The 19,376-nt window shown below is 41.6% G+C and overlaps 1 protein-coding gene across 4 annotated transcripts in view; it reads left to right on the top strand.

The window, feature by feature from the left end:
* The window catches only part of BABAM2 (BRISC and BRCA1 A complex member 2), a 145,342-nt gene that overhangs the window by 86,189 nt on the left and 39,777 nt on the right, over positions 1 to 19,376 (top strand). For all 4 annotated transcript variants that reach the window (XM_070932445.1, XM_070932448.1, XM_070932446.1 and 1 more), the window contains exons 8-10: positions 5,516 to 5,615; positions 6,618 to 6,688; positions 8,090 to 8,172. In XM_070932445.1, coding sequence (XP_070788546.1) covers positions 5,516 to 5,615; positions 6,618 to 6,688; positions 8,090 to 8,172 — 254 coding nt within the window. The remainder of the gene's footprint in view (positions 1 to 5,515; positions 5,616 to 6,617; positions 6,689 to 8,089; positions 8,173 to 19,376) is intronic.

The raw sequence follows: 19,376 nt of genomic DNA, 5'->3' as shown, positions 1-19,376 counted from the left end.
CAACTCAATGTCACTCATATCAAGTAGATATGAGGCCTTGCCAGCCTCTACTCGCCCCTCCCCTCCCAGCCACTCCTTGCCTGCCCACCGAGGCTCCTTATGACCCCAACAGGAAGCAGTTGTTTGAGCTAAGCAGCCACCACGAGAAAGAGTTAGCAAAACAGCTGCTCAGTTCAAATTGGATCTGACCAAGAAGGAGGCTCAGCAGAAGCACCTCACTGACGACTATGAGCATAGGCTTTCCAAGCAGAGGGAAGACCTGCAGGAGTGCAAGACCAGGTTCCGGCATCTGGAGGCTCAGCAGGCTGAGATGATCAGGCAGTTCCAGGCCACGATGCAGTCCCACTGGAACAAGGCCCTCTGGCTCTTCGCCACCAGCGGCACTTCCCTCCAGCCTTCGCCCAAAGTCCCGCACCAGGAGGCTAAAGCAGACTCCAAGTCGGAATTTCTCCCCTGTCCGACTCCCACAAAAAGACCTTGAAGGGGGAGACTCTCTGCAGCAACACAAACATTCATTGCACGTATCCGGCCCAGGGGTCGTAATTTGAAGACCCCCTGATTTAGTGCAATATAAAAAATACAAATTTTTCTGCGTACCACCAAAGTTTTCTCACGGACCACCAGTGGTTCATGGACCACCAGTTGGTGACCGCTGCTTTATATAACCTGTGTGATAAGAGTTAAACAGTTTTGCAAGATCTGTCTTCCTGCCATAACATTTTTCAAAAGGTGCGCAATATTATACAAACAAGCTTAGCAACTCAAGTAGCAGCTTGGGCATAGCTAATTTCAGGCACACATTTGGTCTTTCATCAGCCCTTTTTTCTGATACCTTGTTCAGATTTCTTTTGTACTTGTGTGGAAATAATTGATTGCAGCTATCTTGTTTTTGCTTTTAAACTGCAAACCTGAGTACAGGTCTTGTGATTTTTTGTTTTGTGTACAACGCCTAGTTACTGTAGGCACTTGAGAAATAATAATTAAAAATTGCATGGCATTTATTACATAGGAGGGGTGGCATCCTGTGTTCTGTCTTGGAAATGGCACTGTGGGAAAGATCATAAAGAAACAAATGCATTCTTGGCAACTGTTTCTCCATCTCTAGAAAGTCTGTATCGTGTTTGAAAAGAAAAAAAGTAGAATTTTGTCTGAAGGTGGCTAAGAATGCAGTTGCTTTCTGTGCTTGTTACACGCATATATGTATGTAGCCACCTTTACATTTAACTATACATTTATAATGAGCCGAGGTGGCGTAGTGGTTAGGGTGCAGTACTGCAGCTACTTCAGCTGACTGAAGTAGTTCAGCAGATCAGCGGATCAAATCTCACCGGCTCAAGGTTGACTCAGCCTTCCATCCTTCCGGGTGGGTAAAATGAGGACCCAGATTGTTGGGGGCAATATGCTATTTAGTATACTGTCTTTGGTGTAAGCTGCCCAGAGTCCTCGGAAAGTGGGCGGCATAGAAATATGACTAATAAATAAAACTAGGGTTAAGCTCCTTAGCCCAAAAAATTAATCTCTTCCAATTTATACCCATAATTATATGCGCAGAAGGTCAAGTTAGACTGAATGGTTGGCCAAGGGTTTTCTTAATTAACCTTGTGGCTGAGTGAAATTTTATATTGAAAGAAAGCACTTTTTTTGGTGGCATATCACTTGTTTCTGTACTCAAACTGCCCTTGATTCATTAGTGATTTTCATTAACAAACGTATTTTAAAAATTTAAAAATATTGATGATGATGTCAATACAATATTTTTAAAAACTAAGTTTCTTTTGATTTAAAATATTTTATTCATAATTTAAAACTATATTTAAAATATGATAAACTAAATCTTGGCATTAATTATTTAATATATCCTAATTTGTTTGCATCACTGTTCACAAAAGTTTTCAATATCAATTTGTGGGAGTTTCAAACCTGAATATCTTTGCTATAGATCTGTATGGCTATAACTTACAAGCATAATTGGCTATAGGGTACTGTATCAGCTCACCTTTGTATCTTTCTTACTCTTTTTCACTATGAAGGCATAATGAGAATAGAAATGAGGATTACTTTGATAGTCATTCTATATCAGAGGTGTCAAACTCAAGGCCTGCGGGCCAAATCCGGCCCATGGGGTGCTTAAATCTGGCCTGTGTGACCTGCCTGGAAATACCAAAGGACTGACCCATGGTGCCTCTGGAAGCCAAAACCAGGTGTGGAGGACGCCACACATGCCCCCCTGTACCCCATTTTCAGCCTGGATGGCCTCTTGCAGCACTTTGCCGGCCAAAACGGCACCCAGGGGGGTCACATGCACCCCCCACAGCCCATTTTGGCTAGCAAAGTGCTGCAGGAGGTGTCCATCCCGTCTCCCCCCCCCCCCCGGCCCATGGAGGAGAACTACAATGCTGATCTGGCCCTCAAAGAAATCCAGTTTGATACCCCTGTTCTATATGTTCCTTTGCTGTGAACATACAAACTTTGTCATTGTTTCCAATAGTTTGCAAAGAGTTTAATCCTGGCATGTCAGCTATATCAAGACAATTCTTTCTTATTTAAAGCATTAGTGGATTTTAAAGTGGGATTACAATAAATGAAGACAAATATATGTGTCCCAGGATAATATTGGTCCCGATGACAGACTCAGATTGGATCCTGGAATTACGATCTTTACAATATAGATCGTAATTCTATATTGTAAAGAATTACAATATAGTTTTTGTGACTGGAAGAGAACTTTTCTGAAAATCCATTTCGTTTTTGCTTTTTTCTCTTGTTTCATTTCTCTGTAAAAAGATCTATTTTCTCCTCTAGGATTTATTCTGACCTTTTAAAACTTCTGTGTTGCCCAGTACAGTGATAATTTGGAAAATACATATTTCTTGAAAAGTGCTCACATCCTTGAGTAATTATTCAATAGAATGATGCAGTAACATTCTGCTATCAGGAGTTGAGATACTCTATTAGAGATGATCAACATTTGATTCATAGAGGGACATTTGATTACGAGGATATATCTTTTCAAGTCCCAAAAGTGCTTTTTCAAAAGACAAGTGGACTTAGTTTTTCCTTGAAGATGTTTCGCTTCTCATCCAAGAAGCTTCTTCAGTTCAGTTCACTTGTGCATTTAGTTTGAAGGTTATTGGAACAACTAGGAGTTTGTATTTTTAATATTTTATTTAACTGTGATATTGTTGTGACCTAGGCTTACTTAGTCATACAGGACACAATTATTCTCAAACAAAACTATTTTATTATAACAGCTGAGAATTACTTCATTCCCAGTTTAGTCCAAATTAATTCCAAAACAAGTCCTTCAGAAAAAGTCCTTCAGGCTTATCACAGACCTTTATCATCTTTGGCACCCTGCCAAAGGCCTTTCTTGGCAAAGCCCACAAAGTTCAGAAACAAGAGGCGCCGACTGGAAAACAGATTTAACAACGTTGCTTTCCTACAAAGAACCCAAGAGCCTTTGCTGTTCTTTTAAGCCTTATGGGAGGGGCCAATCATCTCCTGGCCTTACTCCCGAGTCGTCCTTTTTGCTTTAGCTGCTCCTGCCTTCTGGCAGTTCTGCTTATGGATGCACTAGGAACAGGCTCCTCCTGTTCCTCTGCCTCTCTGCTGTCTGACTCTGGAGACTCCGGAGTCCACACATCACTCCCAGATGGCCCAGGCCCCATCTCTGCCTCTGATGCAGAGCCTTCGTCTGGGCCCTCCCCAAACTCCAGGACTGGCCCATGGTCCTTCCCAGCCTCCTCACTGTCTGACTCTGGTGCTAGCTCCGCAGGTTGCTGGCGGACCACAACAGATATGTTCTCATGTTTAATTGCAAGAACCAGTTAAAAATTACCTGTATCAGTAGTGGAATCCCAATTTTTTACTACTGTGAGTGTGGCTTGGTGGGCGTGGCAGGGAAAATCTCCATTCCCACTCCACTCCAGGGGAAGGATACTGCAAAATCTCCATTCCCTCCCCCCTCCTGGGGCCAGCCAGTAGTGGTATTTACCGGTTCTCCAAACTACTCAAAATTTCCGCTACCGGTTCTCCGAACTGCTCAAAATTTCCGCTACCAGTTCTCCAGAACCTGTTAGATTTCACCCCTGACCTATATCATATTGATTAGAAAAGGAATTATGCAAACATAGTGTCCATAAAGGCGCCATCTGCATTTTAAGCAAAGATGGCTTTCCCTCATTTCCTAGAACTCTTAATCTACCTGAGACTGCTATGTTGCTCTTGCGAGGAGTGGTTTACTGGAGCGCTTGTGAGTGATCTCAAGTCTTGTCTAAAGAGGAATTACAAAGAGCAGTACTGCTTGCCAGTGCTTCGCTTGACTAAGATTGTCAGCTCTGCTTTTAGCATTGCCATCTTCAGTTCACCATTTCTTCTCTGAAGTCCAGAAAAATCTTATTTTAAATTGCTTTGTAACCATTTTCAAGATTAAAATAAAGCCAGTGTGAGAACTTCATAAATAAGGAGCAAAATATGCTCAGATGTTATTTTGAAAGATGTTTATATTTTCTTCATAAATTATTCAATTAGCATTGTTGACTAAAAAAAAAACTGTGGCTCCAGATTATTTATTGCTATAGTGAGAAAAGTCTAGCTGTCTCCACTTACCCTATTTAGTCTGTTACTTTGACTGCTTAGATTGCCAATGTGCTGGAAGTCTAGTCTAAAAACAAGAATAAAATGTTCAGTGTTGCATGATGGCTTTGCTTAGAATGATACAATGAAAAGAAGCCACTTAAAATGAACAGTTGGAAAAAACAGTATTGGACATCAAGAAAAACATTATTAATTGTAGTATTGTTTATGATACGTCACACAGTTAGGCAGATATTCACACTGAATTTGGCATTTTTATCTACCTATTGAGTCCTTCTCAAGGAGCTGGGATAGACAAATGCTGATATTTGATAATTTTAGAGGTATTGTTACAGATATTAATATATTACTTATTAAATTTATATTATTATTATTGTTGTTGTTGTTACCATCATCAGTAATAAAAATTATATTCCTGTGATGATATTGATATGATGATGTTATCTAGTTGGGTAATTAAATGGCTGCAAGCAAACAGCCAAGCTCAGGGATCAACCAAAACTTAGTATAAGCTGGTGTTAAAAAGTGGCAAAGGAATCTTTTAGATATTTGTCTCCTTCTGTTTACAAAAGAGAAACGGTCAATAAATGTGTTCATCCTGGTTTCAAATACATGCAGGTTATGGTTTTTTAGACTGTGGTAAGACCCCTTGAATTCATCAATCAGTATAGATGTAGGTCTTTTTTTCATCAATCAGTATAGATGTAGGTCTGGTTTCTGTATCTAACTCAAACATTGAAACAGTTGTCTAATACTACATTTTTGCGTTGATGTGATAGAATATATATAATGTGGTATGGTTTTTTTACATGCAACATATCTGAATATAAGGATATGTTATGTCTTATATGGAAAATGTACGCCTTTGAAAGAATCACAAAGCTGTATCTGATGTTACTTGATGGACTTATTTTTCCAGTGCTCTTGGTGGATCTTCTGCTCTTCACATTCCTGCTTTTCCAGGTGGAGGCTGCCTCATTGATTATGTTCCCCAAGTATGCCAACTGTTAACCAACAAGGTAATATCTAGAATAAACAAACTTTTTACCAAGATATTACAATACAAGGGCTCTAGAATAGGGTAAAAATCAATTATTCTTGGTAAATTGGTAAACCTTATGATCTGAGGTTAGTTCTGTCAGAAATTTCAAAACCAAAAGTGAAATTGCCTAATGAAAGGTCACTTTGAGGTGATCCAGGAGTAGCTGAAAAAACCATGCAAAGCCTTCTCCATTTCAGCTGTCCAACTTGCATCAGAGTTTTCATCAATCTGATTATGAAATAGTTGGAAGTATCCTTTATTCTTGTTTAAATTGCTCTTGCTTAATAGAATCTTATAAATTATGAATTTATGAAATAAAGTTCCAAATGCATTTCCATAATTATACCGGAATCTATCTTTAGAGTTGTTTTTGTTATGGCTCTCTATTGGTTAGTTGTTGTTGTTTTAATTTGCAAGTACACAGATCTGTTTTTAAACTACAAAAAACTGTTCCCTGTTTAGAGTTCCAATTAGTAGACAGATAACTATATAATGTGTGATAAATAAATAGGAATATTGTGCAGAAATTATGAACTGATAAAACATGATAGACATGTTCTAACTGCAACACTTAAATGTTGGCCCAGGAAATTTCAGAGGTGTGAAATATACAAAATTGCTTTTTGATATGAAACAAAATGCTTAGAAACCATAGGCTTCTTCAAAATACTTATGAAATATTGTATGAAATTCCAGATGGATAATATATTGCCATTCTGTAAAATAGCAGAATCTAATATTATAAAGGTTTAATCAATATGTTTATCCTTAAAATGTAAAATATGTGTAATTATTATTTCTGTTTAATACACCAATCTCTGATGCATGTCAATATATTTTTCCAGAATTATACTTTCAATTTCACTATACAAAATGTATAAGTTATATTATTAGTAAAGCAAAAACTCCCCCAAATTAATATTCTGTATTATAATTTAGTTTTATCATAATTGCATTTATTTCTTCTTTTCTTTTATAGGTTCAATATGTTATTCAGGGTTACCATAAGAGAAGGGAATATATTGCAGCATTTCTTAGTCATTTTGGAACGTACGTATATATGTTTCACTGTAAAATGGAATATAACCGTAAGCATAGGTTTCTGTCTATTCTTATTCATATTTACTAAAAATATTTTTGCCACTTGGAGTTTTCCTAAATATGCATATTTAAACTTGGTAGTCCTGGGTTATATTACTGTAGTTATATAATATTTGTATTTATTGTACACTAATAGATAAATTATGCCATACTATAGAAGGAAAGATTTTTAGCATTTCTTCTTTCTCACTCTATTCTTCAAAATCATCTCTGAAGAGTTGATGAGAAAAGAGCCAAAAGAAGGGGAAATTATTAACAACAAAAACATAAATAATACAGATGGCACCCTTTGTTAGTTTATTTATTTATTAGTCCAATTAATAGTTGAAAGTAGAGATAGTCAAAATTCTAGATTAATGCTAAATATTAAGAAGACAAAGGAAGTCTCAACAGTATAATTAGTGAAATTATAGGTGAAAAAGGTGATAGGTAATTTTGAGGTTTGGATTCAAGAATAGATGGAAGATGGACAGTATGTTGGAAAAGAAATTGGAGGATTAATCCTAAACAAAATCATGACGGAAAAGACTATTTCTATGGGAACAAAGATCAGAATAGTTAAAACAATGGACTGCTGGCAGAAGCAGTCAGGCTCTTAAATGAAATAAAAACTGACAACTCCCTTGAGGCAATAATCAGCAAGCAGAAACTCACATACTTTGGACATAGTAAATGGGTGGATGCATTAGAAAAACTATGTCGAGTGAAATAGAAAAATGGGAAGATAATGGATAACATGGATGAACAGGATCAGCAAGATGACAATATGGATCAAGATAGCAGATTTTTGCCCATTTAGTTAACGAGCTAATTAATTTTCACTAACAGTTCCCCATCCAATTCCTGCCAGAGGTCACCTACAAGTGTGATAGATGTGGGTCAGTGCCATGCAGAAGCCTGAACCCGCATTGAAAAAGATCTAGATAATCCATTTCCTCCAGAACCTCCCAGAATTTTTCCTATTTTTGCCATTTTAATTCTGTTGTTATTTCGAATTATTCTAGTTGCAACATGTAGTTAATTCTGCCTTTAAAAGTGTGTGCACATGTGCACCTTTATTTCAGCTTTTTTCAGGACATACTAATAGAAGGAGAAAATTAAGTACTGTAGTAAATTCTAATCACATTTGCTGCTCAAAAACTGAAGCTGCCAGAAGGAAAGTTCATTGGGTATAATGGGGTTTAAATAAGAACTAGGAAAACAAGAAGGTAATGGTAGGTGATAGTGGCCAGAACAGAGTAATTAGTCAATATTGTTTGTGCCTGACTTGAGAGGGAAACAGTGCCTTCTGCCTTATTTTTGCTTTGTGGTTCTAATTATATTTTTCATTAATTTTTTTTTTTTTAATAGTGGAGTGGTAGAGTACGATGCTGAGGGTTTCACAAAACTCACTTTGTTGCTGATGTGGAAGGATTTTTGCTTCCTTGTTCACAGTGAGTAGTTATTTTCCTTTGGGTACAAATATCTAACTGCTTGAAAATTTAAACAAAAATTAACACTGAAGTACCAAATACAGCAACACTTGCATCTCCTTCCCCACCCCCCCATCTGTCATGTGTTTTCTGCATTCTTCATACTTATGTAATCTCACCTGAAATATCAAAAAGGTCATAAGGTTTGTTAGATCATTTGTTCTTTTAAAATTATGTAAGATACAAGATACTTGAAAATCACAGACAGAAAAACATATTGGAGTATGCTTGATGTGCATATGTCAAGAGACAGTTACTAAGACATATACTGGGAATATGTAGGAGATAGTTAGATATCTAACTATGACTTAAGCATGCGCAAGATGGTGACGCTAGCTGAGATCGCGGCGTGAGGATGGGCACTGACCTACCTTTTGGGACCCTCTGAGGGTCGCCCTGAAGACCTGGCGACCCGGGTCCAGTTGGGGGAACTTCCTCCCATTCCGGGGATGGCTTTCTGCTCCCTCTTGAACATCGTGGTGGGAGCAGAGAGCACAGCGTCGGCGAGGCTCGGAAGCCTTGGAACAGCTGAGAGGCGGCGGGGCGGCGTTTTTCCCCCCCAGCTGGAGCTCGCTGGGAGTGGAAGCGGCGGCAGTGGCATTGCGCTGGGGGCGCCTACCACGTGGACACTGCCCCAGGCTCTGGCTTTGTTGAGGTGCTGTTGGGGCTGCCAGTTCCCTAAAAAATCTCAGGGACGCTGCCGGGATTTCATTACGGCAGTGGGGGATGGCGACGAGGGCAACAACCGCGAAGACTTCCGGCTGGCTCTGGCGGGGAGAGGAGCGCCCCATGGCCTTGATGAGGGGCGCTAATGTGGCCGAGGACCATCTTTTCGAGCCAGGATAGACGAGGATTGGGTGTGTTATCGAGGGGGGGTCTCCGCTGGGGTGTTTTAGAGTGCCCTCGGGGACTGGGGGGGTTAAAGTGTAACCCCCCCCTTTCCATCTCTCCCCCCTTGGAACACGCCCTTCTCGGACTTGCGCCCTCTTTTGGCTTCACCTCGCTGACATAAATAGCTCGCTTATTCTACCTGAGCCCTTCCCCTATTTGTTTGGAGGACTAATATCATCTGAACAGGAGCTGGTATATGACTCCATCCCACCAGCTGAGAGGACCAGCCAAGAGCCTAACCACTGTGAGAGAGTGACTTGGGCTCTGAGCCCCACGGGCTGAGCTGGGATGGCATTAGCTATTTTGCACTTTGCACTTTGTACCTGCTGGCAGGGGAATGACCATCGGACAAACCGCTGTGAGAGGGCGGATTGGGGACTTATATCCTGGGTGCTGTACTGTCTCTGTTGTACGATCATTCGGCACCTGCACTTTACACTTACACTTTGCTGGCAGAGGGACGGATCATCGAATCCACCGTGAGAGGGCGGATTTTGGACCTATATTATGGGTGCCAAGTGCGCGAGTTGAACCATTACTTCCATCTCACCAGTAAAGGGGGTAGACCATCGAGCCAAGGGGTAGACCATCGAGCCAAGCCGCTGTGAGAGGGCGGTATGATTTATTCTTCCTCCCCCCTTGGACTGTGTCGACCTGGAGACGGACTTGGCCTCTGTTGTGAGAGAACAGTGGACTGGGTCTTGAATCCTTTTGTGGCTCCTGTCTTTTTATGTTCTCCCTCGGACTTTTTTGTATGGACCCTTTAGGGGACGGTCACCCCATCCCTGTGGCAAGATGTACACAGCAGCGGAGCTTCTTGGTCTGCGAGATTCCCCCCTCTCGCAGGTTTGGCCCCCCACGTTATCGAGGGCCTACCTCGATGACGGATTTTGGAATCCCGAGAGGTGGCATGCCGCAAAGGGGGCTGAGGGGTTTTTTAAAATTGTCTTTGTGTAAATTTTTAAGGGGTTTGGGGAGGGGGGTGGGGAGGGAGGCCAGTCTGGCTGTTAATGGTGCCATAGGGGGTACGGACTCTGGGGGAAAGGGGACTGTTAGAATGCCCTCTATTGAGGGCTTTTCCATCAATACGCTGAGTGGGAGGGGCAGGTATGGCGGGAGCAGGGGGCCGCATCATGTGGGGGCACGCGCTCGCTATCTCCGAGCGATTGCGTGCCCCGGTCCCCTTAGCTCTTCCCGTTCCCCAGGCTGCTTAGAGTCTCAGGGCCCGAGTTTCCGGCTGATGTTGTGTAATGCCAGGTCCGTAGTAAATAAAGCCCCCCTCATTTGTGATCTTATTCAGGAGGGGGGAGCGGACCTGGCAGGTATTACGGAGACCTGGTTGGGCCATGAGGGGGGGGTTCCCCTCGTGGAGATGTGCCCATCAGGCTTCCGTGCATTTCATCGGCCGAGAGCTCAGGGCAGGGGCGGGGGGGGTGGCGGTCATTATAAGAGAGGGTCTTGATCCGAGGGAGACCACTGTGCCTCAGATAGCCGGATGTGAGTCCCTTTTTGTGAAGTGGGGTCGTGGGGTGCAGATGGGTCTGTTGATCACGTACCTGGCTCCCTGCCACGTGGCGACGACCCTGCCCGAACTCCTCAATGTTATAGCCGAGGTGGCGGCTGATACCCCCAGACTTCTGGTCATGGGGGATTTCAACTTGCCATCCATTGGTGAAACTTCTGAGGTAGCTCGGGAGTTCATGGCTTCCATGACGGCCATGGACCTGACCCAAGTAATTCACGGCCCTACTCACATGGGGGGACACACTCTGGACTTAGTTTTTGTCTCTGGTCAGTGGTTGAGTGGCCTTGATATAGGGGATATAGATACTGAACCCTTGTCATGGTCTGACCACTCGCTCCTTCGACTTGACTTTCTGACCGCCACACCCCGTCGCAGGGAGGCGGAGCCGACCAGGTGGTTCCGCCCCAGGCGCCTGATGGATCCTGATAGGTTCCAGATGGAGCTTGGGCCATTTCCTGAAACTCTAGCTCACGACTCGGCTGCTGACCTGGTGGCCGCCTGGGATAGTGCGGCTGCCGGGGCTTTGGACCGGGTCGTGCCTTTGCGGCCTCTGACCCGGCGCCGAACTCACTTAGCTCCTTGGTTCTCCGAGGAGCTGAGAGAGATGAAGCGCCGGAAAAGACGCCTAGAGAGCGGTTGGAGGGCCAGTCGTTCCGAATCCGACTTGACACTGGTAAGGTCTCATATTAAGACCTACCTAGTGGCGATAAAAGCGGCGAAATCTAGCTATTTTGCCGCTCTTATCGCGTCATCAGATAACCGCCCAGCCGCCCTGTTCAGGGTGACACGCTCCCTTCTCCATCTGGGAGCGCGGGAGGACCCCTTGCAGGGCCGAGCTGAGGATTTTGTACAGTATCTGGATGATAAAATAACTCAGATTCGGGAAAACTTGGCCACTGACTGGGTTAGTTCAGACGAGATGACTGAGGCAGGCCTTGAGAATGTTATCTGGGAGGAGTTCGATCCTGTGGCTCCCGAGGACGTGGACAGGATCTTGGGACGGCTGAAAGCCACCACATGTTTATTGGACCCGTGTCCCTCCTGGTTGGTGCTGGCTTCCCGGGAGGTTACACGAGGCTGGCTCCAGGGAATTATCAACGCTTCTTTGAGTGAGGGTGTCCTGCCGGCCACCTTGAAAGAGGCGGTGGTGAGGCCTCTCCTCAAGAAGCCATCCCTGGATCCGGCTGTTTTGGCTAACTATCGTCCAGTCTCCAACCTTCGCTTTATTGCGAAGGTTGTTGAGAGTGTGGTGGCGCGACAGCTTCCCCAGTACCTGGATGAAGCTGTCTATCTGGATCCGCTCCAGTCCGGCTTCAGACCTGGGTACAGCACGGAAACGGCATTGGTCGCGTTGGTGGATGATCTCTGGAGGGCTCGGGATAGGGGTTACTCCTCTATCCTGGTCCTGTTAGACCTCTCAGCGGCTTTTGATACCATCGACCATGGTATCATGTTGCGCCGGCTGGAGGGACTGGGAGTGGGGGGCACCGTTTTGCGGTGGTTCTCCTCCTATCTCTCCGACCGGTCGCAATCCGTGTTGACAGGGGGGGAGCGGTCGACCCCGAGGCGCCTTGTTTGTGGGGTGCCACAAGGGTCGGTCCTCTCGCCCCTCCTGTTCAACATTTATGTGAAGCCGCTGGGTGAGATCATCCGTGGTTTTGGGGTGGAGTTCCATCAGTACGCTGATGATACTCAGCTGTACATCTCCACCCCAGACCATCCCAACGATGCCTTGGAAGTGATGTCCCAGTGCCTGGAGGCCGTGCGGGTCTGGATGGGGAGAAACAGGCTTCGACTCAACCCTTCCAAGACCGAGTGGCTGTGGCTGCCGGCGTCCCGGTATAGCCAGCTGACGCCATCGCTGGTTATTGGGGGTGAATCATTGGCCCCCAAGGAAAGGGCCCACAACTTGGGCGTCCTCCTGGATGCACGGCTGTCCTTAGAAGGGCATATGACGGCCGTGGCCAGGGGGGCTTTTTATCAGGTTCGCCTGATACGCCAGTTGCGCCCCTTTCTGGATCGGGACTCCCTACGCACAGTCACTCAAGCACTCGTCACTTCTCGTCTGGACTATTGTAACGCTCTCTACATGGGGCTCCCCTTGGGGTACACCCGGAGGCTCCAACTGGTGCAGAATGCAGCCGCGCGGGGGATTATGGGAGCGACTGGGCGCTCCCATGTGACTCCTCTCCTGCGCGAGCTGCATTGGCTTCCGGTGGACTTCCGGGTGCGCTTCAAGGTGTTGGTGATCACCTTTAAAGCGCTCCATGGCTTAGGGCCAGGGTACTTATGGGACCGCCTTCTGCCACCAATAGCCTCCCACCGGCCAGTTCGCTCCCACAGAGAGGGCCTCCTCAGGGTGCCGTCGGCTAGACAATGCCGGCTGGCGACCCCCAGGAGGAGAGCCTTCTCTGTGGTGGCACCTACCCTTTGGAACAATCTACCCCCAGAGATACGAGTGATCTCCGACCTCCGGACCTTTCGTCGGGCCCTAAAAACTCATCTCTTTCAGTTAGCCGGTCTCTCTTGATTTTATGATTTTATGGTTGGTTTTAAATTTTGATATGGATTTTAAATTGATAAATTTTAAACTATGGGCCAAATTTAATTATTTTAAATCTATTTTTTAATCGTATTTATGTATAAATGTTTTTATTTTGGCTGTTCACCGCCCTGAGTCCGAAAGGAGAAGGGCGGTATAGAAATTCGAATAATAAATAAATAAATATAAATGGATGTACTGTAGATATAAATATATACAATATATACTCTAGATCAGGAGTGTCAAACTCAAGGCCTGGGGTGGATTCGACCCTGCGGGGTGCTTAGATCTGGCCCATAGAGATGCCCTTGAAACAATGAAGGACCGATCTGCAGTGCCTCTGCCAGTGAAAATGGAGCTCAGGGGGGCTGCATGCGGCCTTCTTCAGCTCCATTTTCACTGGCAGAGGGTTGCAGGTGGCCATCGCAGCTGAAACAGAGTTCAGGAGTCCATTTTCGCTGGCAGAGCACTCGGACTGCCACTCATGCCCCTAACATGATTGACGTCAAGCTGGCCATGCCCCCCCAGCCATGCCCCCCCCTTCAAGGTCAAACATAATGGCCCTCAATAAAATTGAGTTTGACACCCCTGCTCTAGATTTAGATTTAGAGCTTTGTATACTAAATTTATACATATACCCTGATATTTAGAAATTATCTCTGAGGTGTTGTTATACCTAAGAAATCCAACACCTTTTTCATTTAGTACCATCTATTGGAACATAGAAAATGCAACTCTGGAATATCCCCTCAGATATCTTTAGAACTCATACACTGAGGATGTTCAAAAAGTCATTGCAATGTTAGCTGCTCTTCAAAGCCTTGAGTAACTTGGTGGTTGAGACACCGTACAAATTTTTATTGTTATAGAGAGTTTGCCTTCTGGACGCTTATTATTTTTAAAAAATTTATTTGTTTTAATACACACAGACACCCACCCACACATACCACCCAGAATTATTTAATAATCTTAATTGTATTAAATAAATAAATGTATGCAAATAGCTATACTCTCCTGTAACAATTGCTCTGCCTCTGTCTCTGGTCTTCAAATCCTTTCTGCCTTCTCATCTGCATCAGTGGTACCAATGACATCAAGAAGACTATCGTTGGAAGATGGTCTCATAATTGGCCTGCATTGTTTGTTTTCTCCCCAGGTCACTTATCAGTGTGAGACACTTGTTTATCCTAATTGTTTATTAAGTTGTTAGTTGCTTTGAGTTGTCTGTCAATAGAATATCACATAAATCATATTAGTAAATAACTATTGTGGTACTGTAGTTTGAAATAATTTTGAATAGTTCCATTTCCTGTTCATAACTAAATTCTTACAGAAAGGTTTCAAACCTTAGTAGATGTGTAATTTAAAGTACCTGCAATAGTGCAGCTAAATAGTCCTGAAATACAGTATCAGATAGCAAATGATTCTGTGATAGATGAGATTTCTCACTTAAATCTACTGAATCTCTGTAGTCTTGGAGATCACCATATTCATTGGCAGTGTTTTATATGTTAATTGTTTCCAATACCAGTATTGAGGCTTATTGAAAATATGCTTTCAGCAAAGTATGTTTTCCAAGGTTATTTTGTAACCAGGATTACTGTTCTTTATTACTCTCAAAATTCTTCTACAATTTATAATCCTAATTCCCACTACACAAATTGTTCAAATGCAACAATTTATTATTTGAATTTATGAGCAGTGATAACTCTTATTCTAGCTCAGACCTGTGTATTTTATGGCCCCTGGGACACCTCCAGCCTTTTAGCTGTCTCTGGTTTGTGGCGGGAAGGACCGCCTCCACAACAGTCCCAGTTTCCCCTGCAAAAATTAAGTGCCCATCCCTGATCTAGTCATCCACTTTTTATCTTTGTTGCTTCAGAGAGCAGATGATTAGAAGATGTTCCTTACTATATATCATTGCATGTAAACTTCTTTTAAAAGTTCACTTCTTATATTTGGAATATTCGCACCGAAAATGTCCAGTACCCTCCTTTCTAATAAAAGTGAATTAGAAAGGAGAAAGGAAGCACACTTGAGACTTGTCAATGCAGTTTATAGTCAGGCAACTCTTTAGTTAGTATATCTTCAAGAGATTGACCGAATCTGTCCTCATCTTCCAGGTTTCTTAGCTGGGATTTTCTTTTACTTATATAGCAATGCAGAAAACTAATTTAAAATTTCTATACATAGTAGTTTATTTCTGCATAAGGAATTTTGAAGTTTGAAAACTTTCAAATAGTTTCTCATTAAACTTGAAATTACTGTGCTCCAGGAAAGTCAACAATCAGTATTTAATTATCCATGTTTTTAAAATCTAAATAATACTTTTGTCTTTCTATTTAATTAATTCTAAAGTTACTTATTGAGAGAAATTATTACAATTGAATTGTCGCCACTGATTAACTTACTCAAACTAGCTGATGCATTACTAGCTTTGTTGAATAACCCAAGGGAATCTGTATTGAGTTATGAAAAATAATGCAAAGAAAATCACTGAAACATCTACCATATTTTTCGCACTATAAAACACACTGTATCATAAGACACACAATAGCTTTACAGGAGGAAAACAAGAGGGGGACATCCGAAGCTCTCAAAAGGTCCGACCTTCGGATCTAATCCAGTAGTAACATCCCTAGGTGTGTGGGGGAATACCATCCAGTATTCATCTGGCTAGCATCCTTGCAGCAAATAGCTTGGTCAGCTTCAGCACGTTATCGCAGCCCCAGCACGTGGCTTGTCAGGGCTCCTCTCCATTTCACCTACCACCAGTCAACTGAGTTTAGTTGCTGCTGCTGCAGGGAAACACTGGAGCCTTCACTGCTGAGCAGTTGATTGGCAGTTGGATTGGCCTCCCGGAATACCACTGGTCAGCTGTTCTAGGCAGCGGGGATCAGGGCAGCCGCCAATCTTTGCTGCCGATCACCACCACCATTTGGTTGGCAGTGAAGGCTCCAGCGTTCCCCAGTGGCAGTGAACAGCACCAGTGGTGACAGCCCTGCCGCAATATTTGCTCTATAAGATGCACAGACATTTCCACCCACTTTTGGGGGCAGGGGGAGTGCATCTTATGGTGGAAAAAATACTGTACTTTGTTTTTTTTTTTTTTGTAATTTGAGTTGATCTTATCTTTCATTTCTAATAGATTTGTAATTTAAATATTTAATCACACGTGAAGTGTAATCAGAAAAGAATATTAATTTTCTCTATTTTTTCTTATTAGAAAAAACACAAAAGCGTAACATGAAAACACATGAACAAAAGTTACATTATTCAGATATGGTTTTTTTTTTAGTTTTATGCAAAATCAATGTCTTCATCTGAACTCCATCAGATGATAGAATATTAACTATAAATAGTTAAATAATCTCTCTTTGAAAGAGAATAAGTGGTTCAGAAATGTAGAAAAATAAAACAATGTGCTGAGGAATATTTTCCCTTTTAAAACTGTACATATTTGTATGTTAGTTGCTTAATTTTTAATTTGCAGATAAAAGATATGTATTTGAAATTGATTATTACAAAGTGAGTTAAAAAATTGAGTTATAAAATCCAAAATATTGGGTTTTCATAGCTTCCTCTCTGCTTAAAGACCAGAAATCTGATGTAAAACATCCTGCAATAATTCCCAGCAGATTTTTCAAAGGATGAAGGACAGTTGGAATCACCCTACGTGACCAGTTTCTGTTAATTGATAGTGGTCTCTCAATACCAGCTAGTCTCTTCAAAAGAATGTTATTCTAGGGCATATGGCTTGAGCCAATCATACAAACGAATTTGGCTGTTCTTCAAGTTCATTAGCATTCAGTCCATATTTGTTAACAGTTTGGTGTAATTCCCTGCTTATGGTACCCTAAAAATTAAAGACTTATTGCAGTTCTCTCTGGATCTCTTGAATGTTTTGTTTGATGGAGAAAAATAATTTTTAGTCAATTATTGTTGACAGTTGTAGAATAGTTTTATGATGGGCTCTAGTAATAAAAATATTCTTCAAAAAGGGTTTATTTTATGAGGACACATTTCTTACATTTCTTCTTCTAGCTGTTAATCTGATTTAAATTTAATTATGGAATTAACATAAGCCATATATGTTTTTATAATGAATGTGGTAATGGAATGTGGTAATTTCATATAATATCATACTGTTTTATCCATTCTGCAATTGAAGTGAACTATGTGTCAACTATTAACCTAACAATAATTTTCAATAATTTTACTGAGTCAAGAATTTCTGATAAATTTCTGAATACTAATGCAAACATTCAATTTCATGGGAAAACATCAGTATAACTGCTGGCAAAAATACTTTGCCACACATTATTATTATTATTTTACACTGGTATAATACTTTTGGACTAAGTGACAGAAATACAGATTTCACAAATTATTCTTGGTTCACTTGTGTTTTTTTATTATTTGATGACTATCTTGATCTCTGTAAGAGCTAGCCATCTGGTTAACATATGCAGGGCAGTGGTACAAAGATGAGTATATGATTTTCAGTATAAAGCTGATTGTCACAAACATTCCTCCCCAAATCTCAGCTTCTTTGAAGAGCCAAATCCATTTGTGTTGTCCTATAAATAGAGTAGTCATTCCAATCCATGCTTCTGAGAGTGTTTTGGACTGTTTTAGTCATGTAAAGCGTGAAGTTCCAAGAACTCTTTTTTTTTTTTGCTCTATTTCAGTTTAGTTTGGTGTGATTTTCTGAATTATTTTCCCTACACATTCTGAACAGAGTGTACAACCCCAATAGTTACATTACAAATAGATACATACCTACCCAACAGGTTCATTACAAAAAAAAAAAAACCATCCAGTTACAAATTTAAGCACAGAGAAAGCAACATACTAAAATCTGCATATAATCACAAACACACATAAACTGTCTGTCTGTCTGTCTGTCTATCTTCATCATCATCATCTATCTAGCGCTCCCACTCCCGTCGGCTTACCGCCTCCTGCACTTAAAAATTAGACCTCCCCAAAAATAAGCCCAAGTGCTTATTTTCAAGCTCAAAAGAAAATATTATTTTCAGGGAAGCATGGTATACAAACAAATAACTTCTGGAGTAAATTTAGAGTTACTTCCTAATTAGCAGTTAGTTTTCCATAGCTGTTTTTAGTGGAAGGAACTCTAAAATATTTTTTTGTTCAATTGTAGCTTCTTCAGAGTGGTTCCTTCACCAGCATACCAACACCAGTATCCCATTTCTCACCTGTAGACTCTGTATTCTATTGAAGTCTTCACAAATGCAAATTTCATAACTGATTCTGCTCATCCTTTAGAAGTTTAATGCAGGCTTTTTAAGGGTTCATCATGGCATAATTAGTCTCTGTAGTGAAACATATACGGATGTAAATAATCATAGTTAAGAAAGGTTGCCATAGAAACTGGTACAGCAGAAGGAAAGGGGAACTAGGGGAAAGGCCTTGAAACTTCAAAGAAGATGAAATAAAAGTCATTAAAAGTAAATATCCATATGATGTATAGCAAAATTGCAAGATTTCTAGCAAAAAATGAGATTGAATGTAATTATGGCTGGTCATACACCCCGTTTCGAGATGGTGAAGGCGTTACTACTATAGCTACCTTTAATAGCAAGCTTTTCTTATTCCTTGCTTGGTCTTACTGCATTTGCTTATGTGTAATTATATTAGCTGCAGTCGCTTTTTCATGTTTGGGGTCAAAAAAGGAAGAAGCCTTAAGGAAGAGAACAGCAGCAGGCATCTCAGTAGGCTACAATCACCAAATTCTGACAGTTTCTGCTAGTTGTCTGTAACTCTGTGCCCAAATTATAGAAGAGTATAGGAAGCGCGCAGAAACAGCGAAATGGTTGAGTTTGGGGACAGAAGTCTTTCTTTTTTGACTCTGATAACAAGAATTAACTTCATAAATTAATCCTTCTCTGTAGGAAGAGGCGACATTCTTAAGTTTCTTTAGACAACAGACATGCCTGTATCTCGAATAAATAGAATTCAATAGAATTGGTCTATTTGTCTTCAATGATAACTCAAACTGGGTATTCACAAGAGTTAACAATTGTATGATAATCAATTTAGGCCTTCCAAAGTTTGTAAGCATGTATGTTTGCATTTTTGTATGGGGATGTTCTTTGAGCTCATGACCCACATTCATTTCTGCAGATCCAAATTTAGTATTTGGATCTATTTAGTATTTAGTATATTTTCTGTTATATATTG

This window comes from Pituophis catenifer, unplaced genomic scaffold (assembly GCF_029215685.1).
Source record: "Pituophis catenifer annectens isolate HBS135680 unplaced genomic scaffold, rPitCat1.0.hap2 SCAF_1, whole genome shotgun sequence".
Taxonomy (NCBI): Eukaryota; Metazoa; Chordata; class Lepidosauria; order Squamata; family Colubridae; genus Pituophis; species Pituophis catenifer.
Note: the sequence above shows the minus strand (reverse complement) of the source record. Positions and strands in the feature narration are given on the sequence as shown.